At 51.2% G+C, this 21,380-nt stretch overlaps 1 protein-coding gene across 6 annotated transcripts in view; it reads left to right on the top strand.

Annotated features, from left to right (window-relative positions):
* Nucleotides 1-21,380, top strand: part of CATSPERD (cation channel sperm associated auxiliary subunit delta) — a 61,051-nt gene that overhangs the window by 37,528 nt on the left and 2,143 nt on the right. For 4 of the 6 annotated variants that reach the window (XM_063620728.1, XM_055249995.2, XM_055249996.2 and 1 more), the window contains 8 exons: nt 1,385-1,474; nt 2,599-2,657; nt 6,823-6,901; nt 10,358-10,410; nt 12,819-12,893; nt 15,607-15,735; nt 17,449-17,626; nt 20,952-21,109. In XM_063620728.1, the coding sequence (XP_063476798.1) occupies nt 1,385-1,474; nt 2,599-2,657; nt 6,823-6,901; nt 10,358-10,410; nt 12,819-12,893; nt 15,607-15,735; nt 17,449-17,626; nt 20,952-21,109 (821 nt within the window). The remainder of the gene's footprint in view (nt 1-1,384; nt 1,475-2,598; nt 2,658-6,822; nt 6,902-10,357; nt 10,411-12,818; nt 12,894-15,606; nt 15,736-17,448; nt 17,627-20,951; nt 21,110-21,380) is intronic. The other 2 variants (XM_055249998.2, XM_055249999.2) reach the window with 2 other exon arrangements.

Here is a 21,380-nt window from a genome sequence, read left to right on the forward strand (position 1 = left end):
CCAGTACTGATATAACCTTTCTGTTTTTCACTGTTAGTATAGGATTCAATAAATTACATGAGAGCCAGGCGCGGCGGCTCACGCCCGTAATTTCAGTACTTCAGGAGGCTGAGGTGGGAGGATCGCTTGAACCCAGGAGCTCGAGACTAGCCTGGGCAACATAGTGAGACTCCGTCTGTACAAAAAAATATAAAAATTATTAGCCGGGTGTGGTGGCGCATGCCTGTAATCCCAGCTACTCGGGAGGCTGAGGCAGGAGAATCACTTGAACCCGGGAGGCGGAGGTTGCGGCGAGCCGAGATCATGCCATTGCATTCCAGCCTGGGCAACAAGAGTGAAATTCTGTCTTGATAAATAAATAAATAAAAATAAATTAAAAAAATAAAAATTAGCCAGGTGTAGTGGCATGCACCTGTAGTCCCAGCTACTTGGGGCTGAGGCAGGAGGCTGAGGCAGGAGGATCACTTGAGCCCAGGAGGTTGAGGCTGCAGTGAGCTATAATCATGCCATTGCACTCCAGCCTGGGTAATAGAGCAAGACCTCATCTCTTAAAAAAATAAAAAATTTCTCCAGGCACGGTGGCTCACACCTGTAATCCCAGCACTTTGGGGGGCCAGGGTGGACAGATTGCCTGAGGCCAGGAGTTCAAGATCAGCTTGGCCAACATAGTGAAACCCCATCTCTACTAAAAATACAAAAATTAGCTGGATGTGGTGGCACATGTCTGTAATCCCAGCTACTCAGGAGGCTGAGGTGGGAGAATCACTTGAATCTGGGAGGTGGAGGTTGCAGTGAGCTGAGACCACTCCAGCCTGGGTGACAGAGTGAGACTCCATCTCAAAAAAAAAAAAAAAAAAATTAAATAAATAAATAAAAATAAAAAATTTAAAAGTAGGTAAATTATTGCTTCATGAGGACAGAGTTTCCATTTGGGCGATTCTCTTGCCTCGGGCTCCCGAGTAGCTGGGATTACAGGCATGCGTCACCATGCCTGGCTAATTTTGTATTTTTAGTAGAGACGGGGTTTCTCCATGTTGGTCAGGCTGGTCTCAAACTCCCGACCTCAGGTGATCCGCCTGCCTCAGCCTCCCAAAGTGCTGGAAGTACAGGCATGAGCCACCACGCCTGGCCAACTTTTTTTTTTTTTTTTTTTTTTTTTTTTTGTAGAGACAGGATCTCGCTGTGTTGCCTAGGCTGCTCTTGAACTCCTGGGCTCAGGCAGTTTTCTCACCTTGGTCTCCCAAAGTGCTGGGATTACAGACATGAGCCACTACTCCTGGTCCTGATTTTTCATCTGAAGGTGTGCTGGGGTCACTGCGGGGGTTTGTCGCCCCATCCTGCCTGCTGGCTCTGTACAGCCTGAGCTGCTCTCTCCCACTCCCAGGTGATGGTGAGCAACCCCCACTCCCTGGGGTTCCAGGCCACCTTCTACGAGAGCGGTTACACGTTAGACGGGAACACCAAGTACAAACTGGTGAGTCGCGTCCCCACCAAACCCTGTCGCCTGTCCCTTGAGGGGCCCCCTCTTCCTCCTTATCAGCATAAAAACTGAGGCGTTTCCAGGGTACATAGCCCCTAGCCGTGCCCCGCGGTGGGAAGATGATCAGGCAGCCATCACCCACGTGCTCGACCTCATTAAAGTGTCACGCGGGAGAGACCCGGATGGCATGACAGGGAGGAGCCTAACCCAGCCCGGGGAGGGTGGCCGGAGATCTGAGTTAGCTGGGTAAACTGAGGCATGAGGATTGAGTGGGGGCAGTTTCCACAGGGCAGGGGCCTGACCAGGTGCAAGTTGGTGACAGCAAACTCCTTTAACCAGGCTCATCACATCACATCTAGGTGAGTGAGGAAAACAGTCACTCCTCACTATGGGTCCCCAGAACTCAGGGAGCAAGGGAATAGGAGCGATCATATTGGGGCCGTTGTTTCTGTGAGCTTCCAGAAGCCTTTCACAGGCGGTGGGACTAGAACAGCGCAGGGCTTGGCTGGGCCCAGTGGCTCACACCCAGAATCCCAGCACTTTGGGAGGCCAAGGCGGGTGGATCACTTGAGGTCAGGAGTTTGAGACCAGCCTGGCCAACATGGTGAAACCCCATCTCTACTAAAAATACACACAAAAAAAAAATTTAGCCTGGCGTGGTGGTGGGCGCCTGTAGTCCCAGCTACTCAGGAGGCTGAGGCAGGAGAACGGCGTGAACCCGGGAGGCGGAGCTTGCAGTGAGCCGAGATTGCACCACTGCACTCCAGCCTGGGCGACAGAGCGAGACTCAGTCTCAAAAAAAAAAAAAAAAAGAAAGGCAAACATTAGCCAGGCATGGTAATGCTTACCTGTAGTTCCAGCTACTTGGGAGGATGAGGCAGGAGAATCACTTGAACCTGGGAGGTGGAGGTTGCAGTGAGCCAAGATCGTGCTAATGCACTCCAGCCTGGGCCAGAGAGAGACTCCATCTCAAAAACAACAAAAGAGGAACAGAGTGGGGCTAAGCGGCTTCCAGGTTCGTCCCCCCACGTCCCCTCCAACACCCCATCTCTCCCAGTGTCCTGAGCTGGGGGATGCCCATGGTGTTGCACGGATACATTTGGGATTTTACCCCACAGGATATTTTCCTAAAACAGCAGCAGCACTGGGGCAGGACCGACTCCAACTTCACTTCCAGGTATGTTGTATCCTGGCACAGGCGGGGACGGGGCTGCCTACAGGGGTTCCCTTAGCAGGAGCGAACAGAAGCAGAGCTGAGACCAGACCCCCAGCTCCAGAACAGTAAAACAAGGCGGTTAAAACACTTTACAAGAGCCAGGCGTGGTGGCTCACGCCTGGAATCCCAGTGCTTTGGGAGGCAGAGGTGGGTGGATCATCTGAGGTCAGGAGTTCGAAACCAGCCTAGCTAACATGGTGAAACCCCGTCTCTACTAAAAAATACAAAAAAACATCAGCTAGGCATAGTGGCAGTCACCTGTAATTTCGACTACTCGGGAGGCTGAGGCAGGAGAACTGCTTGAACCCGGGAGGCGGAGGTCGCAGTGAGCTGAGATCGTGCCATTGCACTCCAGCCTGGGCGACAAGAGTGAAACTCCGTCTCAAAAAAAAAAAAAAAAAGCAAAAATGAGCCAAGTGTAGTGGCGGGCGCCTGTAATCCCAGCTACTCAGGGAGCTGTTTGCACACCTGTGCTCATAGAAGCGGAATTCACAACAGCCAAAAGGCAAAAATCAGCCCACGGGTCTATCACCAGATGAAAGGATGAACACAGTGCGGTCCCTCCGCACATCACAATAGGACTCAGACTTAAGAAGGAAGGAGTCCTGGGCCGGGCGCAGTGGCTCACATCTGTAATCCCAGCACTCTGGGAGGTCAAGGCGGGCAGATCACCTGAGGTCAGGAGTTCGAGACCAGCCTGGCCAGCATGGCGAAACCCCATCTCTACTAAAAATACAAAAATTAGCCGAGCGTGGTGGTGGGCGCCTGTAATCCCAGGTATTCAGGAGGCTTTGGCAGAATTGCTTGAACCCAGGAGGCAGAGCTTGCAGTGAGCTGAGATTGTGCCACTGCACTCCAGCCTGGGTGACAGAGTGAGACTCCATCTCAAAAAGAAAAAAGGCCAGGGGCCGTGGCTCACAACACTTTGGGAGGCTGAGGCGGGTGTAAGCCCAGCACTTTGGGAGGCTGAGGTGGGTGGCTCACAAGGTCAAGAGATCGAGACCAGCCTGGCCAACATGATGAAACTCTGTCTCTACTAAAAATACAAAAATTAGCCAGGCATGGTGGCAGGCACCTGTAGTCTCAGCTACTCGGGAGGCTGAGGCAGGAGAATCGCTTGAACCCAGGAGGCAGAGGTTGCAGTGAGCTGAGATTGTGCCACTGAACTCCATGCTGGGTGACAGAAAAAAAAAAAAAAGAAGTAAGGGAATCCTGACGCAGGATACAGGCTAGATTGGATGCACCTTGAGGACAACATGCTCAGTGAAATAAGCCAGATACAAAAGGACAAATCCTGTGTGATTCCACTCCTAGGAGGTCCCTAGAATGGTCTGAGTCACAGAGACAGGAAGCAGGATGGGGGGTGCCAGGGGCTGGGGAGGGGGATGGGGAGTGAGTGTTTTATGAGGACTGAGTTTCAGTTGGGGAAGATGAGAAAATTCTGGAGATGGATGGTGGTGATGGTTGCACAACTCTGTGAATGTGGTTAATACTGATGAACTGTGCACTTAAAATGGTTAAGATGGAAAATTTGGGGCCTGGTGTGATGGCTCATGCCTATAATCACAGCAACTCAGGAGACTGAGGCAGGAGGATTGCTTGAGCTCAGGAGTTTCAGGTTGTAGTAAGTTATGGGCACGACACTGCACTCCAGCCTGGGCAATAGAGCAAGACCCTGACCCTGGGCGACAGAGCGAGACCCCCATCTCAAAAAAAAAAAATGTCTGCATGCTGACTGAAAGCCTTCTATCGAGTTTTCACTGCTTCTTGAGTCAGTTTTGTGAAGTTTGTTTGTGTGTTTGTTTTTTGAGACGAAGTTTTGCTCTCGTGGCCCAGGCTGGAGTGCAATGGCATAATCTTGGCTCACTGCAACCTCCACCTTCTGGGTTCAAGCCATTCTCCTGCCTTAGCAGTGGCATGATCTCGGCTCACTGCAATCTCTGCCTCCTGGGTTCAAGTGATTCTCTTGCCTCAGCCTCTCGAGTAGCTGGGATTATAGGCATGTGCCACCACGCCCGACTAATGTTTGTATTTTTACTAGAGACGGGGTTTCACCATGTTAGCCAGGCTGGTCTTGAACTCCTGACCTCAGGCGATCCATCCGCGTCAGCCTCCCAAAGTGCTAGAACTACAGGCATGAACCACCGCACCTGGCCAGTGTTCAGAAATTAATGGATGGATGGATGGATGGATGGCTGGCTGGCTGGCTGGCTGGCTGGATGGTGTATTAGTCTGCTTTCACACTGTTTTCAAAACTACCTGAGATTGGGTAATTTATAAAGAAAAGAGGTTTAATTGACTCACAGTTCCTCAGGCTTAACAGGAAGCATGACTTGGGGGTTTTAGGAAACTTACAATCATGGCGGAAGGTGAAGGGGAAACAAGGTGTGTCTTCTCATGGCGGCAGGAGAGACAGAGAGAGAGAAACTGTCATACATTCTCTTTTTCTTTTTTCGAGACGGAGCTTTGCTCTTGTTACCCAAGCTGGAGTGCAATGGCACGATCTCAGCTCACTGCAATCTCCACCTCCTGGGTTCAAGCGGTTCTCCTGCCTCAGCCTCCCGAGTAGCTGGGATTATAGTTCCCGAGTAGCTGGGACTACAGGTGTGCGCCACCACACCCGGCTAATGTTTTTGTTGCTGTATTTTTAGTAGAAATGGGGTTTCACCATATTGGCAAGGCTGGTCTTGAACTCCTGACCTCAGGTGATGTGTCCGCCTCGGCCTCCCAAAGTGCTGGGATTACAGGCGACAGCCACTGCGCCTGGCCTGCCATACTTTTTTTTTTTTTTTTTTTTGAGACACAATTTCACTCTGTCGCGCAGGCTGGAGTGCAGTGGTGTGATCACCAGTCCCTGCAACCTCCACTTCCCAAGTTCAAGCGATTCTTGTGCCTCGGCCTTCCAAGTAGCTGAGATTACAGACACACGCCACCATGCCTGGCTAATTTTTGTATTATTAGTAGAGACAGGGTTTCGCCATGTTGGCCAGGCTGGTCTCGAACTCCTCACCTCAGGTTATCTGCCCACCTCGGCCTCCCAAAGTGCTGAGATTACAGACATGAGCCACTGAGGCCGGCCCCATACAGTTTTAAACTATCAGATATTGTGAGAATTCACTCACTATCACAAGAACGCCAAGAGGGAAACTGCCCCCATGATCCAATCACCTCCCACCAGGTCTCTCCCCTGATATGTGAGGATTACAATTTGAGATGAGATTTGGGTGGCGACATAGAACCAAACCATATCAGATGGATAAATGGGTAGATAGATGAGTGGATAGATGGATAGAGAGATGGATAGATGGTTGGGTGGATGGGTGGATGGGTGGATGGATGGATGGATGGATGGATGGATAAATGAATAGATGGATAAGCGAATAGATGGATGGATGGATGGGTGGGTGAATGGAATGGATCGATAAATGGGTAGATGGATGAGTGGATGGATAGAGAGATGGATGGGTGGATGGATGGATGGATGGATAGGTGGGTGGGTGGAATGAATGGATGGAAGGATGGATGAGATGGATGGATGGATAAATGGATAGATGGATGAGTGAATGGATAGATGGATGAGTGAATGGATGGATGGATGGGTGAGTGGATGGAATGGATGGATAAATGGGTAGATGGATGAGTGGATGGGTAGAGAGATGGAAGGGTGGATGGATGAATGAATGGATGGATGGATGAATGAATGGGTGGGTGGAATGAATGGATGGAAGGATGGATGAGATGGATGGATGGATGGATAAATGGATAGATGGATGAGTGAATGGATGGATGGATGGGTGAGTGAATGGAGTGGACGGATAAATGGGTAGATGGATGAGTGGATGGGTAGAGAGATGGAAGGGTGGATGGATGGATGGATGAATGAATGGGTGGGTGGAATGAATGGATGGAAGGATGGATGAGATGGATGGATGGATGGATGGATGGATGAATGAATGGGTGGGTGGGTGGGTGGGTGGAATGAATGGATGGAAGGATGGATGAGATGGATGGATGGATGGATGGATGGATGCATGGATGACTGAATGGATTGAAGGATGAATGGAATGCAGCTGTGTCATTTACAGGGGGGCTGTTCTCTAATAACACAAGTTCTGTTGCCTTGCAGCTTAAAGAGAGCCACCATGTCTACCTTAACTGTGGACATAGCAAACAAGGAAATTTCATGTGTGGATATCAAGCCACTGGTAGGTCCCAAACCTTTGCTGTCCCATATTCGGTGTTGTAAGTGTTAAGACTCATGAGGCCGGGCGCGGTGGCTCAAGCCTGTAATCCCAGCACTTTGGGAGGCCGAGGTGGGCGGATCACGAGGTCAGGAGATCGAGACCATCCTGGCTAACACAGTGAAACCTCGTCTCTACTAAAAATACAAAAAATTAGCTGGGCGTGTTGGCGGGTGCCTGTAGTCCCAGCTACTTGGGAGGCTGAGGCAGGAGAATGGCGTGAACCCGGGAGGCGGAGCTTGCAGTGAGCCGAGATCGTGCCACTGCACTCCAGCCTAGGGGACAGAGAAAGACTCCGTCTCAAAAAAAAAAAAAAAAAAAAAAAAAAAAAAAGACTCATGGAAGCTGGCCCTGAGGTTGCAGTGAGCAGAGATAGTGCCACTGCACTCCAACCTGGGTGCAACAGAGTGAAACTCTGCCTCAAAAACTAAAAAAATTAAAAATAAAAATAAACATTCATGGCATAAAAAAATTTATCGATGCATGCTTCCACATGGATGAACCTCGAGATCCCACACAGTGAGAGAAGCCAGGCACGAAAGGACAAATCCTGTGTGATTCCACTCTTAGGAGGTCCCTAGAGTCATCAGATTCATAGAGACAGAAAGTAGGATGGGGGGTGTCAGGGGCTTAGGAAGGGGATGATTTAGGCAGCTGAACGCAGGCAGTCGCCATGTTGACCAGGCTGGTCTTGAACTTTTGATCTTGGGTGATCTGCCTGCCTCGGTCTCCCAAAGCTCCCACGCTTACAGGCGTGAGCCACTGTGCCTGGCCAATTTTTGTATTTTTAGTAGAGATGGAGTTTCACCATGTTGGCCAGGCTGGTCTTGAACTCCTTTTTTTTTGACATGGAGTCTTGCTCTGTCACCCAGACTGGAGTGCAGTGGTGCGATCTCTGCTCACTGTAACCTCCATCTCCCGGATTCAAGCAATTCTCCTAACCTCAGCCTCCCGAGTAGCGGGGATCACAAGCATGCGCCACTATGCCCACCTAATTTTTGTATTTTTAGAAGAAACTGGGTTTCACCATGTTGGCCAGGCTGGTCTCGAACTCCTGACCTTAAGTGATCTGCCTGCCTCAGCCTCCCAAAGTGCTGGGATCACAGGCATGAGCCACTGCACCCGACCTGGTCTTGAACTCCTGTTCTTGTGATCCTCCTGCCTCAGCCTCCCCAAAGTGCTGGGATTACAGGTGTGAGCCCCTGCACCTGGCCAATTTTTTTTTTAAAGATATGAATCTTGCATTCTGTTCTAAGGTAAATCCATGTTTGTCTTGCTTTTTGGTTTGCTTTATTATTTTATTTTTTATTTTTTTATTTTTTGAGATGGAGTCTCTGTCGCCCAGGCTGGAGTGCAGTGACGCGATCTCGGCTCACTGCAAGCTCCGCCTCCTGGGTTCACGCCATTCTCCTGCCTCAGCCTCCCATGTAGCTGGGACTACAGGCGCCCGCCACCATGCCCAGCTAATTTTTTTTGCATTTTTAGTAGAGACGGGGTTTCACCGTGTTAGCCAGGATGGTCTCAATCTCCTGACCTCATGATCCGCCCACATCAGCCTCCCAAACTGCTGGGATTACAGGCGTGAGCCACTGCGCCCGGCCATTCATTTATTTATTTTTGAGACGGAATTTCGCTCTTGTTGCTCAGGCTGGAGTGCAGTGGCTCAATCTTGGCTCACTGTAACCTCCACCTCCTGGGTTCAAGCAATTCTGCTTCAGCCTCCCAAGTAGCTGGGATTACAGGCAAGCCCCACCACGCCCAGCTAATGTTTTGTATTTTTAATAGAAATGGGGTTTCACCACGTTGGCCAGGCTGGTCTTGAACTCCTGACTTCAGGCGATTTGCCCGCCTTGGCCTCCCAAAGTGGTGGGATTACAGGTGTGAGCCACGGTGCCTGGCTGTTTTTTATTTTTAGATACAGGGTCTCGCTGTCTCCCAGGCTGAAGCGCAGTAGCACAATCAAGGCTCACTGCAGCCTCAACCTTCTAGGCTCAAGTCATCTTCCTGCCTCAGCCTCCCAAGTAGCTGGGATTACAGGCGTGCACCACCACGCCTGGCTAAATTTTATTTTTCATAGAGACGAGGTGTCACTATGTTGCCCAGACTGGTCTCTAACTCCTGGCCTCAAGCAATCCTACTGCCTCAGCCTCTCAAAGTACTGGGATTATAGGCGTGAGCCACTGTGCCTGGCCCATGTTTGTCTTAATACAAAACAGTTTTCTTTTTTTTCTTTTTTTTTTTGAGACGAAGTCTCGCTCTGTCGCCCAGGCTGGAGTGCAATGGCGCAATCTCCTCTCAGTGCAAGCCCTGCCCCCTGGGTTCATGCCATTCTCCTGCCTCAGCCTCCCGAGTAGCTGGGAATACGGGGAGTATTGGGTTACTGGAATACTGGGAATACTCGGAGCGCCCGCCACTACGCCCCGCTAATTTTGTGTGTGTGTGTGTATATTTAGTAGAGACGGGGTTTCACCGTGTTAGCCAGGATGGTCTCGATCTCCTGACCTCGTGATCCGCCCGCCTCGGCCTCCCAACGTGCTGGGATTACAGGCGTGAGCCACCGTGCCCGGCTAATACAAAACAGTTTTCAAATACTAAAAGTCCCTTGGTCCTGTGCCTTTTAGACTCCATTGTATAACTCTGAGGGTGCCATGCACTGCAGTTTGAGAAGCATGTCCCTAAGGCTGTAGAGTAACCCCCAATTGCTCTGTCTTCTTTCTCCTTTTTGTTTATTCATTCTAGGCCATTGATTCATTCATTCATTCATTCATTCATACATGCGTGCATGCATTTTTTTTCCCCATGCTCTCTGTGTACCAAGGATCGTGCTGGGCTCATAAATTAGTTCTGGGCCTGGCAGGGTGGCTCACATCTGTATTCCTGGCACTTTGGGAGGCCCGGGCGGGTGGATCACCTGAGGTCAAGAGTTGGAGACCAGCCTGGCCAACATGGTGAAACTCCGTCTCTATTAAAAACACAAAAATTAGCCCGGTGTGCTGGCAGGCACCTGTAATCCCAGCTACTTGGGAGGCTGAGGCAGGAGAATTGCTTGAACCCAGGGGAAGGATATTGCAGTGATCCGAGATTGGGCCACTGCACTCCAGCCTGGGTGACAGAGCAAAAACTCTGTCTCAAAAAAAAATTAATTAATTAAAAGAAAAAGTTAATTCTGGTCTCCGTGAAGCCACTAAAAGCTCATCAGGCAACACCAGGAGTTTAGCCATAGCCCAGGCTCTCAGAGCTTAAGCTCCGCAGGGCCAGCTGCAGTTACAGTGCATCCCAGGCATCCAGGGACATGCTGTTGGGATCCAGGCCACATGGTTTCCAAACCATTCCCACAGGAGTGTGTCCCTGTGTAGGGTTCACTGTGTCTGGGTGACCCTCACTGACCTGGGTCCGCATTTCCATCTCTCCCCTCTGCAGTCGACACTGATTTCAGTTGGCTGTGACCTGGATAAAAAGATCGTCATCCAGAAGTAAGTATGCTGAGGCCCGGCACCATGGCTCACGCCTGTGATCTCAGGACTTTGGGAGGCTGAGGTGGGCAGATCGCTTCAGGTCAGGAGTTCAAGACCAGCCTGGCCAACATGGTGAAACCCCGTCTCTACTGAAAAAAAAAAACAAAAAAAAACAAATTAGGCATGGTGGCAGGCACCTGCAATCTCAGCTACTTGGGAGGCTGAGGCTGGAGGATCACTTGAACCTAGGAGGTGGAGGCTGCAGTGAGCTGAGATTGAGCCACTGCATCTGCACTCCAACCTCGGTGAGACAGCAAGAGTCTTGTCTCGGAAAAAAAAAAAAAAAAAAAAAAAAGAAGTAAGTATGTTGATATTGGAGTGGAGTGGGGAGAGGGGAGGAGGGGAGTTGATGGGGCATGATTAGCCACAAGGTAACAATTGCTGAGGTGGATGACTTTCGATTATTCTGTTTAGTTTTGCATATATTTACTATTTCCATAATAAAAAGTTAAATGATTCACCCTAATAGGTTAAGTTTGTTTCCAGCACATTAGCCTCCCCTCCTTCACCTGCTGGTGATATACACTTTTTTTTTGAGATGCAGTCTTGCCCTGTCGCCCAGGCTGGAGTGCAGTGGCACGATCTCGGCTCAATGCAACCTCTGCCTCCCAGGTTCAAGGGATTCTCCTGCCTCAGCCTCCTGAGTAGCTGAGATTACAGGCACCCACCACCATGCCTGGTTAATTTTTGTACTTTTAGTAGAGACAGGGTTTCACCATGTTGGGCAGGCTGGTCTCCAACTCCTGATCTCAAGTGATTTGCCCACCTCAGCCTCCCAAAGTGCTGGGATTATAGGCATGAGCCACTGTGCCTGGCCTAACACAATTTTTAAAATAAATTTTTAAAAAAGCCAGACCTGCCGGGCGCGGTGGCTCACGCTTGTAATCCCAGCACTTTGGGAGGCCGAGGTGGGCGGATCACGAGGTCAGGAGATCGAGACCACGGTGAAACCCCGTCTCTACTAAAAAAAATACAAAAAATTAGCCGGGCGTGGTGGCGGGCGTCTGTAGTCCCAGCTACTCGGAGAGGCTGAGGCAGGAGAATGGCGTGAACCCAGGAGGCGGAGCTTGCAGTGAGCCGAGATCGCGCCACTGCACTCCAGCCTGGGCGACAGAGCGAGACTCCGTCTCAAAAAAAAAATAAAAAATAAAAAAAAATAAAAAAATAAAAAAAATAAAAAAGCCAGACCAGTGGCCAGGCATGGTGGCTCATGCCTGTAATCCCAGCACTTTGGGAGGCCGAGGTGGGCAGATCATGAGGTCAGGAGATTGAGACCATCCTGGCTAACACGGTGAAACCTTGTCTCTACCAAAAATACAAAAAATTAGCTGGGCGTGGTGGCAGGCACCTGTAGTCCCAGCTACTCGGGAGGCTGAGGCAGGAGAATGGCGTGAACCCAGGAGGCGGAGCTTGCAGTAAGCCGAGATAGCGCCACTGCACTCCAGCCTGGGCCACAGAGCGAGACTCCGTCTCAAAAAAAAAAAAAAAAAAAAAAAAAAAAAGCCAGACCAGCTACACCTCTAATGGCAAAGTGCAGAGCCATTTCCTGCCATGCCACTCTCAGAGTTGGGGTCTCTCAGGTTTTTTTTTTTTTTTTTTTCCATATCTGCTCATTTGGCAACTGCTCATGCATTGGACACAAAGGGGTGCCCTCCCTTTATTTTTATTATTATTATTTTTGAGACGAGTCTTGCTCTGTCACCCAGGCTGGAGTGCAGTGGCGCTATCTCGGCTCACTGCAAGCTCTGCCTCCCAGGTTCATGCCATTCTCCTGCCTCAGCCTCCCGAGTAGCTGGGACTACAGGTGCCCGCCACCACACCCAGCTAATTTTTTTTGAATTTTTAGTAGAGATGGGGTTTCACTGTGTTAGCCAGGATGGTCTCGATCTTCTGACCTCCTGATCCGCCCGCCTCGGCCTCCCAAAGTGCTGGGATTACAGGCATGAGCCACCGCGCCCGGCCTGCCCTTTTTTTATTTTATTATTTTATTTTAATTTTTATCGATTTATTTTTGAGACAGAGTCTCGCTCTGTCACCCAGGCTGGAGTGTAGTGGCGCGATCTCAGCTCACTGCAACCTCCGCCTCCCAGGCTCAAGCGATTCTCCTGCCTCAGCCTCCCAAGAAGCTGCGATTAGAGGCGCGTGATACCACGCCTGGCTAACTTTTTGTATTTTTAGTAGAGACGGGGTTTCCTCATGTTGGCCAGGCTGGTCTCAAACTCCTGACCTCAGGTGATCCGCCCGCCTCAGCTCCCAAAGTGCTGGGCCTGAGCCACCACGCCCAGCCCCTCCCTTTTTGCCCCATCCATAATGGTTTGGTTCCTTGTGAGGTCATGCAATTGCTCAATGTCCACTTTTGCTTGCAGCAAAGTTTCTGCCTGTTCCAAGGGCGTCCTGGACCCCTTGACCCTGCAAGACAATTACAGCTTCATCATCGAGAAGTAAGCCAGCATCCCCCCGCAACACCTGACACCCAAGGCGACCACTGGGCCTGCAAAAGCCAAGAGCAAATTAGGAATTTTATTTATTTATTATTATTATTATCATTATTATTATTATTATTTTTGAGATGGAGTCTTGCCTGTTGCCCAGGTTGCAGTGCAGTGGCACCATCTTGGCTCACTGCAAGCTCCACCTCCCGGGTTCACACCATTCTCTGGCCTCAGCCTCCTGAGTACCTGGGACTACAGGCGCCCGCCACCAGGCCCGGCTAATTTGTTTGTATTTTTAGTAGAGAGGGGGTTTCACCACGTTAGCCAGGATGGTCTCAATCTCCTGATCTCGTGATCCGCCCGCCTCAGCCTCCCAAAGTGCTGGGATTACAGGCGTGGGCTACCGCGCCCGGCCTATTATTTTTTTAAGAGATAGGGTCTGGCCCTGTGGCCCCGGCTGGAGTGCAGCGATGCGATCATAGCTCACCGCAGCCTCGACCTCCTGGGCTCAAGTGATCCTCTTGCCTCAGCTGGCTGGTCCCACATGCTGTCCCGCTCAGTGAGCTTGTGCTGCCACGCCGATACAAGAGTCTGGGCCTCAGTCAATTTGTGCTGCTTTAAAAGACTACCCGAGGCTGGGTGATTTATAAAGAAAAGAGTTATGGCCGGGAGCGGTGGCTCACGCCTGTAATCCCTGCCAAGGTAGGCAGATCACTTGAGCTCAGGAGTTCGAGACCAGCCTGGCCAACATGGCAAAACCCCATCTCTACTAAAAATACAAAAATTAGCCAGGCATGGTGATGGGCTCCTGTAATGCCAGCTACTCGGGAGGCTGAGGCAGGAGAGTTGCTTGAAACTGGGAGGCAGAAGTTGCAGTGAGCCAAGATTGAGCCACTGCACTCCAGACTGGGCAACAGAGCAAGACTCTGTCTCAAAAAAAAAAAAAAAAAAGGAGAGAGAGAGAGGGAGGAGGAGGCTGGGCGCAGTGGCTCACACCTGTAATCCCAACACTTTGGAAGGCTGAGGCAGGAGGATTGCTTGAGGCCAGGAGTTTGAGACCAGCCTGGGCAACCTAGAGACAAAAAAAAAAATGGGGGGGGGATGGGGGGAGGGGGTGCCAGGCTCTTAAACAACCAGTTCTCATGGAAGCTGAGATTGAAAACCCACTCAGTACCATAAATATGGCCCTAAGCCATTCATAGCTCTGCCCTTGTGGCCTAAACACCTCTGGCTAGGCCCCTGCTCCAACACTGGGGATCCAGTTTCAGCAGGAACTTTGGAAAGGACAAATATCCAAACCATATCAAGGCCCCTCATTGCACCCAGCGTGGGGGAGCTCCTTGCCATGCGAGTGCACGCTTCCATGTGATTTGTAAGACCTGACCCCTCAAATGCAAGTCAAGAGTCAGTTACCCATTTAGAACTGAGGCCTAAACTGGTGCTTCTGGGCTGCTAAGGGGCAGTGACTGTGGAACCTGTGGAGGACAGAGGGGAGTGTCATCTTAGTCTATGTGGGCTGTATTACAAAATACCTTAAACTGGGTGACTTATTAGTCGGTGCAAAAGTAATTATGGTTTTGGCCGAGCGCGGTAGCTCATGCCTGTAATCCCAGCACTTTGGGAGGTCGAGACGGGGATCACTTGCGCTCAGGAGTTCCAGGGCAGTCTGGCCAATGTGGCGAAACCCCGTCTCTACTAAAAATACAAAAATTAGCCAGGCGTGGTGGCACATGCCTGTAGTCCCAGCTACTCAGGAGGCTGAGGTGGGAGAATTTCTTCAACCCAGGAGGTGGAGGTTGCAGTGAGCCAAGATCACGCCACTGCACTCCAGCCTGGGCAACAGAGCGAGACTGTCTCAAAAAAAAAAAAAAAAAAAAAAAAGTAATTACGGTTTTTGCCATTGAAAGTAATGGCAAAAACCGGCCAGGCTCAGTGGGTCACCCCTGTAACTTTGGGAGGCTGAGGTGGGTGGATCACCTGAAGTCAGGAGTTCAAGACCAGCCTGGCCAACATGATGAAACCCCCGTCTCTACTAAAAACACAAAAAACTAGCCGGGCGTGGTGGCGGGCACCTGTAATCCCAGCTTCTCAGGAGGCTGAGGCAAGAGAATCGCTTGAACCCGGGAGGCAGAGGTTGCAGTGAGCCGAGATTGCACCACTGTGCTCCAGCCTGAGCAACAAGAATGAAACTCCATCTCAAAAAAAAAAAAAAAAAAAAAAAAAAAGGCAAAAACCTCGATTACTTTTGCACTGATCTAATTTAAGGAGCAGAAATTTCGCCGGGCTTGGTGGCTTACACCTGTAATCCCAGCACTTTGGGAGGCTGAGGTGAGGGAATCACTTGAGGCCAGGAGTTTGAGACCAGCCTGGGCAACATAGCAAGACGTCATCTCTACAAAAATGTAAAATATTAACCATGTGTGGTGGCGCGTGCCTGTAATCCCAGCCACTGGGGAGGCTGAGGTAGGAGGATTGCTTGGGCCCAGGAGGTGGAAGTTGCAGTGAGTCATGATTGCATTACTGTGCTCCAGCCAAAAAATTAACTAGAACGGAAGTTCCAGTATTATCTGGTCCATGGCTCTCAATCGCCCACCTCAGATGCCACCTGCACCCACTCTCACGGACGATCCCCATTTGCAAAAAAGAAACCGTGGCTGTGAAGGGTTGGCAGACTGGGCAGGAATTCACAGACTCCCCATCTCTGCTTCTTGGTGTCTTGAAGGGAATTCTACGACCCCGGCTTCCAGGGGCAGCAGTCCTCCGAGGACCTGCACGTGTTTTACTCCTACCAGCAGCTGGGCTGTCCTCTCCTCGTCTACTATGACACCCCATGGAAGCCCGTGGTGGAGCTGTAAGGCCCCAGGGGGGTGCTGCAGGGTGGGGACGGTGGCAGGGCCTCATGCTCCCTGACACTGGGGTACCAGCCTGGCCCTCCAGGCTCCCCTAGATCCTTCAAAATGATGATGGTCACTGTTTCCCACTGTGCTCCTGCCCCAGCCCCACTGGCCCCCAGGGCCCTCTCCCTGGAACACCTTTTCTCTTTTTGAGACAGGGTCTTGCTCTGTCACCTAGTCTGGAGTGCAGTGGCATGATCTCAGCTCACTGCAGCCTCTGTCCCCTGGGCTCAAGCAATCCTCCCACCTCAGCCTCCCAGGTAGCTGGGACCACAGGTGCCCACCACCACATTCAGCTAATTAGCAGAGATGCAGTTTCACCATGTTGGCCAGGCTGGTCTTGAACTCCTGACCTCAGATGATCCGCCTGCCTTGGCCTCTCAAAGTGTTGGGATTACAGGCGTGAGCCACTGTGCCCGGCCGATGGTCTTTTCTTTCTGCCTGTGCACTCCTGCTGTCTTCCTGTTCTTTTTTTTTTTTTCCGCTCTGTCACCCAGGCTGGAGTGCAATGGCATGATCTTGGCTTACTGCAACCTCCACCTCCAGGGTTCAAGTGATTCTCCTGCCTCAGCCTCCCGAGTATCTGGGATTACAGGCACGTGCCACCATGCCTGGCTAGTTTTTGTATTTTTAGTAGAGATGGGGTTTTACCATGTCGGTCAGGCTCGTCTCGAACTCCTGACCTCGTGATCCACCCGCCTCAGCTTCCCAAAGTGCTGGGATTACAGGTGTGAACCACCACGCCTGGCCATCTTCATGTTCTTATAAGGACACCAGTCTTATCAGATCAGGGTCCACCCTACATCCTATGACCTCATATAGCTTTTCTTTTTCTTTTCTTTTCCTCCCTTTCCTCCCTTTCCTCCCCTTCCTTCCTTCCTTCATTTCCTTCTTTCCTTCCTTTCTCTCTCTCTCTCTCTTTCCTTTTTTCTTTTTTTTTTTGTGTTGGGGTCTTGCTCTGTTGCCCAGGCTGGAGTGCAGTGGCATGAACACAGTTCACTGCAGCCTCAACCTCCCAGGCTCAAGCGGTCCTCCTGCCTCAGCCTCCCAAGTAGCTGGGACTGCAGTTGCATACCACAATGCCCGGCTAATTTTTTTTATTTTTTTATTATTATTATTTTTTTGAGACAGAGTCTTGCTCTGTCGCCCAGGCTGGAGTGCAGTGGTGCGATCTCGGCTCACCACAAGCTCCGCCTCCCGGGTTCATGCCATTCTCCTGCCTCAGCCTCCCGAGTAGCTGGGACTACAGGCGCCCGCCACCGCGCCCAGCTAATTTTTTTTTTTTTTTAATTTTTAGTAGAGACACGGTTTCACTGTGTTAGCCAGGATGGTCTCGATCTCCTGACCTTGTGATCCTCCTGCCTCGGCCTCCCAAAGTGTTGAGACTACGGGTGTGAGCCGTGGCGCCTGGCTCCGAGCAGACTTTTCCTTCCTCCCTGTTATCAATGCTCAGTGCTGGCTGCTGCCCATCTCCCCATCCACCCAACTGTCTCCCGGCCTCCCCGCAGCCCACACACGGCATCCTCACCTGGGAGTGGCAGGCGTCCTTTGGTTTCCTCTGTCACCTCCCACCCCACAAGCGGTTTTGCAGCTGTCCAGGTGGCTGTGGCCCGGGTCTTCCTGGGTTGTCCCTGCTCCCTGCACAGCCCTGTCCCGTGCCTGTGTCCTAGGTGGCGAAAAGACAGTTTCCAGGAGGTCGTCGACGCCGAGTATGTGTTACTGGAGGTGAACGGGCAGTTCTCATACTCCTATTCCCTGACGGCGCAGTCGGCAATGTGCACCTCCCAGCCGCAGAACTGGACCACCATGATAAAGGAATTCGGAGGGCCCTTCTTCTGGAACAGAGAGGTAACAGGACCCTAGGATTATTTCCAGAAGAATCAGCAGCCCCCCAGGGGGTGGGAGAGTGCATGAGGATACCCCGTGGCCATGGAACTGAGTACGGAATGAAAGACTTGGGCAGGTGCGGTGGCTCACGCCTGTAATCCCAGCACTTTGGGAGGCCAAGGCAGGCGGATCATGAGGTCGGGAGTTTGAGACCAGCCTGGCCAACATGGCGAAACCCCGTCTCTACTAAAAATACAAAAATCAGCCGGGCATGGTGGCGGACACCTGTACTCCCAGCTACTCAGGAGAATCACTTGAGCCCAGGAGGCAGAGGTTGCAGTGAGCAGAGATCACGACTGCAAAAGACTGGAAGGTCCTTTAGGGATCTATCGGGAACTCCAATTCCTTTTAGGGGTGTACAAGGCCTGTGAGGATTTAAGGAACTGACCAAAGGACGGGCAACGCAGGCACCAAGGTGTTCAGGGGGCTTTGCTGATGATGAGAAATGCCTGGGGACCATCCCAATGCTTGCGAGTGAGGGATGGATGGAATTCCCAGGCTGTCCTACTCAGCATGCATCTGTTTTATTTTCATTTCTTTTAGGCAGGGTCTCACTCTGTCTCCCAGGCTGGAGTGCAGTGGTGCAATCTCAGCTCACTGAAGACTGAAGCCTCAAGTGATCCTCCCACCTCAGCCTCCCAATTAGCTGGGACTACAGGTGTGCGCCACCATGCCCGGCTAATTTTTGTATCTTTTTTTTTTTTTTTTTTTGTAGAGACAGGGCTTCAGTGTGTAACACAGGCTGGCTTTGAACTCCTGGGCTCAAGCGATCCTCCCATGGATTATAGGCACGAGTCACCACGCTCAGCCTCAGTGTGTGTTTCTATAATGCGAGTTGGTGCATGCACTACAGAGCAATGGGAGTGTGATGTCCTGTCCCTACAAGGAAGAGATTGCATCAGTCCACATGTATCTTCCCGGGACACAATGTTTTGTATCAGGAACACAGCGCATGCAGCAAAGCCACCAGCAGATGGTGTCATGGCTCTTTTTTCGCATTTGCTTTTTTTTTTTTTTTTCTTTGAGACGGAGCCTCACTGTGTCCCCCAGGCTGGAGTGCAGTGGCGCAATCTCAGCTCACTGCAACCTCCACCTCCCGGGTTCAAGCGATTCTCCTGCCTCAGCCTCCTGAGTAGCTGGACTTACAAGCACCTGCCACCACGCCCGGTTAATTTTTGTATTTTTAGTAGAGACGGGGTTTTGCCATGTTGGCCAGGCTGGTCTTGAACTCCTGACCTCGTGATCCGCCCGCCTCGGCCTCCCAGAGTGCTGGGATTATAGGCGTGAGCCACCGCGCCCAGCCGGTTCTGTTGGTATTTCTATATGCATTCTTCATATGGGCTGTCTCACTGCAAATTGCCTGAGTACATTTAAGAGATGGCCCCATCACTATTTTTTTTCCATCAGCTGTGGTGAGTGGCTGCTTTTGTAGAATATGAAGTTCTCCTGGCCAGGCACGGTGGCTCACGCCTGTAATCTCAGCACTTTGGGAGGCCAAGGTGGGCAGATCACTTGAGGACAGGAGTTCAAGACCAGCTTAACATGGCAAAACCCCGTCTCTACTAAAAATACAAAAATTACCTGGGCATGGTGGTGCACGCCTGTAATCCCAGCTACTAGGGAGCTTGAGGCAAGAGAATCGCTTGAACCCAGGAGGTGAAGGTTGCAGTGAGCCGAAACTGCACCACTGCACTCCGGCCTGGGCAACAGAGTGAGGCTGTTTCTCAAAAAAATAACATAAAATAAAATTAAAAAATAAATAAAGAGTGGCCAGGTACTGTGGCTCACGCCTGTAATCCCAGCACTTTGGGAGGCCGAGGTGGATGGATCACTTGAGGTCAGGAGTTAGAGACCAGCCTGACCAACACGGTGAAACCCCGTCTCTACTAAAAGTACAAAAATTAGCAGGGCATGATGGTACCCACCTGTAGTCCCAGCTACTTGGAAAGCTGAGGCAGGAGAATTGCTTGAACCTGGGAGGTAGAGGTTGCAGTGAGCCCAGATCACACCACTGCACTCCAGCCTGGGGGACAAAGGAAGACAATGTCTCAAAATAAAAAAGTCATTGGCAGCGCCTGACTCTCACTCAGACTGAGTTATTAAGCCTCCAGCGTCCACAGCCCAGGAAGGCCTGAAGGAGGCATGTGGCCGACTGCTACCGTTACTGCTTGAGACGGTCACTCCAACAGTTACTACCGTTACTACTTGAGACCTTCATTACAAGACTGAACGAAGGGGGAACGAATGTAGAAATGAAAACTTAAGACAAAAGAAACCGTTTTAAGGAAGCGGCATGGGGAAGAGAGCGCTCCCTACTTCTAATGAGTAAAGGCAGCGCCCCTAGGCTTCCACAGAGCTTTGTATTTATTGGGTAGAAAGAGCAGGGAGGGGCCAGGCGCAGTGGCTCACGCCTGTAATCCCAGCACTTTGGGAGGCCAAGGTGGGCGGATCACAAGGTCAGGAGATTGAGACCATCCTGGCTTACCCGGTAAAACCCCGTCTCTACTAAAAATACAAAAAAAGAAAAATTTGCTGGCCATGGTGGCGGGCACCTGTAGTCCCAGCTACTCGGGAGGCTGAGGCAGGAGAATGGCATGAACCCGGGAGGCGGAGCTTGCAGTAAGCCGAGATCGCTCCACTGCACTCCAGCCTGGGCAACAGAGTGAAACTCCATCTAAAGAAAGAAAGAAAGATAGACAGAAAGAAAGAAAGACAGAAAGAAAGACAGACAGAAAGAAAGAAAGAAAGAAAGAAAGAAAGAAAGAAAGAAAGAAAGAAAGAAAGAAAGAAAGAAAGAAAGAAAAGAAAGAAAGAGCAGGGAGGAGGAGGTAACGATTGGTCAGCCGCTTAATTGATCACAGGTTCATATTATTACTAATAGGCTTCAGAGGTACCTAATCACAAGAAACACTTGTGCCTGGCTCGTGACTGCCCTCAGCATTCCTTCTGGGTGGCAGACGCAGTTTGTCAGTTTGCCAGCATTCTGCTTTCATGAGAACAGTTTGCTGTTTACTCATACAGCCTCCAGTGGTATACTGAGTTGATCATGACCCTCAATCTTTCGGCCTCCAACAGAGGCAGGTGAGATGGAGGCTGAGCAGCCTCCGTCCACTCTCCTCTGCAGGGAGCACGAACCTGCCCACACCATGGGCACTTGGCCCCAGAGTCCCACCCATGCGTGCCTAATGAGGACTGGGGTGGGTGCAGGGCTTCTGCAGGGAGGAGGGAGGCTCAGGGCCCCCTCCCCAGCCCCCAGGGCCAGTGAGCACGCCTCTGTCCCCCACAGAACTACGTGAGCTGCCACGACCCCAAAAACAATGCCCCTTTGAGGTGGCCAGATGTCCAGTATCAGATCTTGGGCGGCCGGACAGCAAACCAGATCATTTTCGGTCACAATAATGGCTTTTATGTCTTCTACATTTCTATTGTGGATCCGTACTACAGGTGAGCGGGCCCATCTGCCCCTACGACAGGGGACGCCTGGTGCCCCTGGGGGCAGGTCACCCATGTTTCGGGGGACATGCAGGTCCTGGCTAAACCTGAATTCCCCCAACGGCCCAGGCCGTCCCCAGGACAAGTGATGTTTTAAGTTCTGGGTGACATTTGTTCCTGTGTGAAATAAATACTCATTTCAGAGTCCTGCACTGAGTGCTGCGGGAACAGCAGTGACCGGAGGCCGTGCCGCTGCCCTGGCGCACCCGAGTCGCCCTCTCCT

This window comes from Symphalangus syndactylus, chromosome 17 (assembly GCF_028878055.3).
Source record: "Symphalangus syndactylus isolate Jambi chromosome 17, NHGRI_mSymSyn1-v2.1_pri, whole genome shotgun sequence".
NCBI lineage: Eukaryota > Metazoa > Chordata > Mammalia > Primates > Hylobatidae > Symphalangus > Symphalangus syndactylus.